This window comes from Tupaia chinensis, unplaced genomic scaffold (genome assembly GCF_000334495.1).
Source record: "Tupaia chinensis unplaced genomic scaffold, TupChi_1.0 Scaffold000031_1, whole genome shotgun sequence".
Taxonomy (NCBI): domain Eukaryota; kingdom Metazoa; phylum Chordata; class Mammalia; order Scandentia; family Tupaiidae; genus Tupaia; species Tupaia belangeri.
The window spans coordinates 1,314,286-1,320,401 of NW_006159461.1; the positions used below are offsets into that span (position 1 = coordinate 1,314,286).

General features: G+C 43.5%; 1 protein-coding gene across 2 annotated transcripts in view; it reads left to right on the forward strand.

The window, feature by feature from the left end:
• Positions 1-6,116, forward strand: part of LOC102472026 (ST18 C2H2C-type zinc finger transcription factor) — a 140,700-nt gene that overhangs the window by 63,380 nt on the left and 71,204 nt on the right. For both annotated transcript variants that reach the window (XM_027771407.1, XM_027771409.1), the window contains exon 4: positions 3,392-4,183. In XM_027771407.1, coding sequence (XP_027627208.1) covers positions 3,392-4,183 — 792 coding nt within the window. The remainder of the gene's footprint in view (positions 1-3,391; positions 4,184-6,116) is intronic.

A 6,116-nucleotide genomic window follows, 5' to 3' on the forward strand; every position in this document is an offset into this window, starting at 1 on the left:
TTTTGGGTTTGATGTTTTGTTTAGGTTTTTCTTTTTTTTTTTTTTTTTTGGTTGGGAGACTGCAGTGAACACCAGGGGGAGGTGGGAACGTGCAAAGTTGGTCGCGAGTTTGCAGAACGTCCCCGGCAACCAGCGCATCCAACGCACCGAGGCACCTCTATCGGCAGGGCTCCTCTTTTTCTGAGGAATAATTAATAAATATTTTCTTTTAGCATATAACAAACAGTTGAACCAAACAATTATGTAAACTGGAAATGACCCAAAATGCTGGCAGTTGGCAGCGGCACAGCAAAACGCATTGTGGTGCACATGTGCGTTTCTGTCACTCCCGCCTCTCTGGTGATCTGCACTTAATAGGAATATTTTAAACTATGTAGCTAAGCAACAGAGGTAATTGTTGCTTTCTAGAGCTTTTGTTAGCACTCTAACACAGCCCAAATATGCATAATTAGGTATAATGTCTATAAATCATTATTGTACACATGTGGGTAGTTAAGTGGAGTGAGAGAATAGTTCAATGAATTGAGCATATTCACTGAAAATGCTCTTTATTTGTTTTCCGTAGTTCATAATACTTTAAAATTATCATAACCCTTTACACTTTCTCTTAATAGCCAACCGTGATATTGAGAAAAACTTCATTTGCATTTTCGACCATCCTCCATATATTATTTAAACCTGGAGTTCCTCTGATAGGAATTCAGGAGAGGATAGGCCATCCTGTCCAATATTATACGCTTGTTTATCCAGCCTCTTTTCTAGGAACTAAAATGTTAAATTTTTCAGTTTATGTTGAATAGATCCCAACAAAAGACTGCACCCTATAATCAGCATTATTTACAGGGCTAGTGTTGTGGCTACATTCTTCCCTTCATCCAAAAATGCTTTTAGTTACTATGGCAATATTTACTTGATCCTGGCAGTCCAGTGTTGATTTAGGGAGATAATTACCAGAAAGGAAGATGATGGAGATGTATTTTTGAGTGTCCTTGTCAGAGACAATGTTTATAAAAAATTAAATGAGACGAAAAAAGGCACATTGTCTTTGCACAGACACCCTCTCCTGCAGCCTCACCCCGGCTGCTGGGCTTCCTTCCCCCCAAAAGATGTTTATTAACACAGAAAGCACTTCACTTGGTGTCTTGAGCAGTCTTTAAGGGGCTTAGTATTTTGTGGTTCCCATCCCCCACTCTGCCACTGAGCCCCGGAAACACCCCCCCGTTTGTCCTAGTCAATGTCAGGACCACTGCCGGCTGTGTGGTACGTTTCACAGCCTGAGCCTCTGGGCTTCCCCCCACATGCCAGTCCAGGGCTGGTGTCACCAGTGAGCCACACCTTCCGTTTGGTGTTCTTGCCTGGGACAGGCTTGGGTGAGTTCACCATACATACATGCAATCTGTCATCCCAAGGGGGCCATTCCTGAATGGGGAAGGGGTGACAGTGTCAGCTACCCTGCGACAGCAACCATTCCTTGGGCTGTCTTGGCAGACTGGCACTTGGGGTTGCTCTTGGTCGTGGGATGCCTTGGCGTTCACGACTTAAGGTGGTCTTCACTAACAGTAATAGTTGTCATTCAGCCTCCTCTAACCACTCCCACCTCTTGTCTCATTCCCTTTTTACACAGATTCATGCAATTTTAGACCAGAAAATGTGTTATTGTCTTAGTCTACTACTGTGTAACTAACAGAGATAGCCCAGATTGGGCGACTCACAAAGAATAGGGACTTTACTAGGCTCAAGATTCTGGTGACTAGAAAGTCTGTGAGCTTGGGGCCAGCATCTAGCCGCTGCCTGGTGCTCCGTTACACACGGCTGATGGAAGCAGGACTGTCAGCAGGTGCGTGCAGAGACAGAGACCTGAGAGCAGCTCTTACTTCCATAACAACACGCTCTCATGGGAACTAACCATTCCTCCAAATGCAAAACCTCACACCCTCTTGTGAGAGCATTAATCCATTCCTAAGGAGGGTGCTTCCATGATCCAAACACTGCTCAGCACACCTCAACTCTTACAGGTATTTTTCCCAGTGCCTTTACACTGGGGACCAGATTTCAGAACACAAACCTTGGGAAGACAAACCATTATTTACATCACAGCACTATTTAAGATATTGTATGATAGTGCTAGTTCTTCCATTTGTGTTTCCTCAGTGTGGAGTTAGTGTAATAATTAGGAAAGCAAAGAAGGGGGCCAACAGGTGGTATGGTGGTGGTGGTTAAGGTACTGGACTCCCACATGACTGACTGCAGTTCGAGTCCTGAACCCAGAAGCTTGTGACTATCATGCAAGGAGCATGTGTATGCGTGCCCAAACTCCTGAGAGGAGAAGGGATCGCGGTGTGGCCATCCCCTCTGGGGGGATAATATATCACTTTCCCTCTCTCTGGCAAGCACATAAGTCCTATGGCAAAAACCTTAAAAATAAAAAAGAACAGTAAGCAGGAAGTCTTAAAAACCGTAGAATTCTTTTAGTTATCATCTCTATATAGATGGGTTTTATATTCTAGCTAATATTCTATAAAAATATGAAAATCTAAGGGATCTTCAAAGAGTTCATAAAATATTATTAAAAAGTTATGCATGGATTTCAATTTTTGGGGGGAGAGAGATTTTTGCTATAGGGCGCGTGCACTTGCCAGACAGACAGAGAGAGACAGAGACAGAAAGCGGGAAATCTCCCCCCAGGAGGGATGGCTATGCTGCAATCCCTTCTCCTCCATTCTCCTCTCGGGATCTTGGGCACATACACACGCCCGGCATGAGTTTAAGCCACTGGGTCTGGGACGCGAACCACGATTGGCTACATGGGAGTCCAGCGACATAGCCATTACACTAACTTCTGGTCCCAGATTTCAAATTATTTTGCACCAAAATAAATGTGTCCTTTAATTACATTTGTCCATGGATTTTCAAAGTCCACTCATATATCTGAGACACTATAGACAGTAGAGAACATAAATAAGCTTTAGAAATATGTTGTTAGACTATCAGGACAATTTGGTGAATTTATTTTTACAACATATAATGTGTATTTGATTTCCTTCTAGTTGGCTAAGACTTAGAAACAGAAGGTGTACTTTAGCAGTAATTTCACATTCACCACTCCCGTATTGTTAAGTAGCTATTTCTTCTCTTGTTTAGTACCCTAGAAACACAATATGCTAAAAGTTATAATAGCTCATTTCTTTAAAGACAATTCTTAGTATATTAAGCTCTAAAGATATTTTTCTTTTATTTTACATGTTTATGTATGTATATGTGTATGTGTCAATATGTGTATATATATGTACACATACATATAAATATATGGACATAAATATATATGTCTTGGTGCAATGTCCTTAAATCATTTTGTTCTTCTGTTTCTAATACTGGCTTTCTTTTTCCGTAGAAGAAGTTGTGATGAAAGCTACTGACGACAAACTTCACCCGACTGCACAAGAAAAGCCCCACAGGAAGGAAGACAGATACGCTTGTTACCAAGAGCTTGTGGTCAAATCTTTAATGCACTTGGGGAGATTAGAAACAAATATGTCTGTTCAGACCCCAAGTGAAAACTTAAATGACAGTGGCATTCAGTCTCTAAAGGCGGAGAGTGACGAAGCAGACGATTGCTTTATGATTCATTCTGAAGATGGAAGAGACAAAACCGAAGGTTCCCAGCCTCCATTCTGCTCCTCCTCTGACAACGAGAGTAACTCGGATGGTGCAGACAATGGCTGGGACAGCGGTTCCAACTCCTCCGATGAAACCAAAACACACAGAGTCCCAAAGTTTGTGTTGACAGAGGGTAACAAAGACCTCTTGGAAGTCCCTGAAATAAAAGCTGAAGGCGACAAGTTTATCCCTTGTGAGAACAGATGTGACTCTGAAACAGAAAGGAAGGACCCTCAGAATGCTCCCATGGAAGCCCCAGAAGGCAAAGCCCAGCCTTCCTTCCCTGAGGTCCATGAAGAAAACGGCGAAAGCCTGGCAGTGATGACAGAAGACTCGAGTGAGCTGGAGAAGGCCAAGGGGAACTTAAGTCTGCTGGAGCAGGCCATAGCACTGCAGGCCGGGCGAGGCTGTGTTTTCCACAGCACCTACAAAGAGCTGGACAGGTTCTTACTGGAGCACCTGGCAGGAGAGAGGAGGCAAACCAAAGTTATCGACCTGGGTGGAAGACAGATCTTTAACAACAAACGTAAGATACTCTCTGCATTTATTTTGAAAACACAATTGCTTTAGGGATTGGAAAAAGCAGTTTGATTTGATATTTTTTTTTGACAACTTAATGCAATTTTAAAATCAACTCATTATTATAAAATAAACCATTTCTTTCTCTTCCCCCTACTATCTAGATAATTCTCAGGTCAAATTTTGTCAGGTTTGCAATGTTTTCAAATATGAAAAAAAAAATTGCCTCCATTTCTTTTAATTTAACTGCTTTAAAAATATATATATCATACTTCTGGGCCAGCCAGGTAGTAAGATTATTAAGGCTGCTGACTCCCACATGGCCAACTGTTTGGTTCTAGTCCTGGACCTGGTGGCTTGAAAAACATGCCTGGTACATATGCATACATGCCCAAAATCCCAAGGGGAGAATGGAGGAGAAGGGATTGCAGTGTGGCGATTCTCACTTCCATCTCTGTTTCTCTCTCTTTCTCCAGCGAGTACACACACCCTGTAGCAAAATAATAATTACTAACAATTATGTGTATATACATATATGTGTGTGTGTATATATATATCATACTTCTAATAAACACTTTATTGAACACTGTTAGAAGTAGGGACCAGCAGTTGTTGTAATGGTTATGTCACTGACTCTCATGTAGTCAAACACGGTTCGCGTCCCGTACCCTGTGGCTTAAACTCACGCCAGGCGCATGTGCGTGCGTGCCCAAGATCCCGAGTGCAGAATAGAGGAGAAGGGATTGCGGCGTGGCCATCCCCCCTGGGGGGTGATTTCTTGCTTTCTATCTCTCTGTCTCTCTCTCTCTGTCTGGCGAGTGCACGTGCCCTATAGCAAAAACCTCTAAAAAAAAAAAAAAAAGAAGTATATTAGTTCTTGTTGGATGTTAAATCATATCATTAGCCATATCAATTCCAGAAATTTTAGTTTTTTTTCCTCACTCTCCTTCCGTGACCATCCGATTGCTTTTGAGTCTCAAAATGATGCCCAAACACGCGCACGACACAGAATGCCCTGATCCTCCTTGGGATGAGACTGGATGTTAATGCATTTGTTAAGTCCACACTTGACCAATTCTCTAACTCTGTATCCACACTTCATTGAGAGTGATCGTGCTCTGAGGACGCCTTCGAGTTGTCCCTCACACTTCAGGAAAGTTGTGTCCCTTGAGCCCACAGAGTTTACCCCTACTCTCTTACCAGATGGCCCTGAGGATGACGCCAGTAGTTTCCAAAGAGAAGAGGGGGTGTCCTTAAGTGCCTAGAATAGGGGTTCCCAAGCCTGGACCACGGACCAGTGCCAGTCTGTGGTCTGGTGTGCCTTTTGCCCACTGAACAGCTGGGTGGTTGCGTGTTTACAGCCACGCCCCATCACGTGCAGCGCTGCGCCAGGGCTCTGCTCCTGTCAGATCAGCTTGGAATCGGGTTAATATGCGAGCCCGGATTGATCGTGTGATTGTCCATGGTGTATTGCAATGTGCTAGTGGTAAAAATGGGGCGCATGGTGGGTGTGGTGCACTTGGGTCGTACAGGGACAAACTTTCTCCCTTGCCCCCCAAGGAGAGACTGTCTTCCACGAGGCCTGGCCTTGGTGCCAGGACAGTTGGGGACCACTGACCTGGAAGGCCTGTTTAAGTGGGCATCCCCAGGACCCAGTCGGACTCACTGCTGCAGGATTTGCCTATGTTTCCCCAGCAAGTTCGAGGTCGTTCTTGGCCACTCAGAAGTTTGAGAGCCTCAGAATTAAGGGAAGAATATCTTAGGAAAAACCAAGGACAGGGATCCAACAAGCTTACAAAAAGAACATGCTGGCATAGTTGGCAAGTTCTGATGGCTAAGGCATACCCAGAAACAAATAATATATTTCGACATTTATTTTAAGTTCATTTGAGCAGTCGCTTGCAATCTTTTTTTTTTTTTTTTTGGTGAGGTTTTTACAA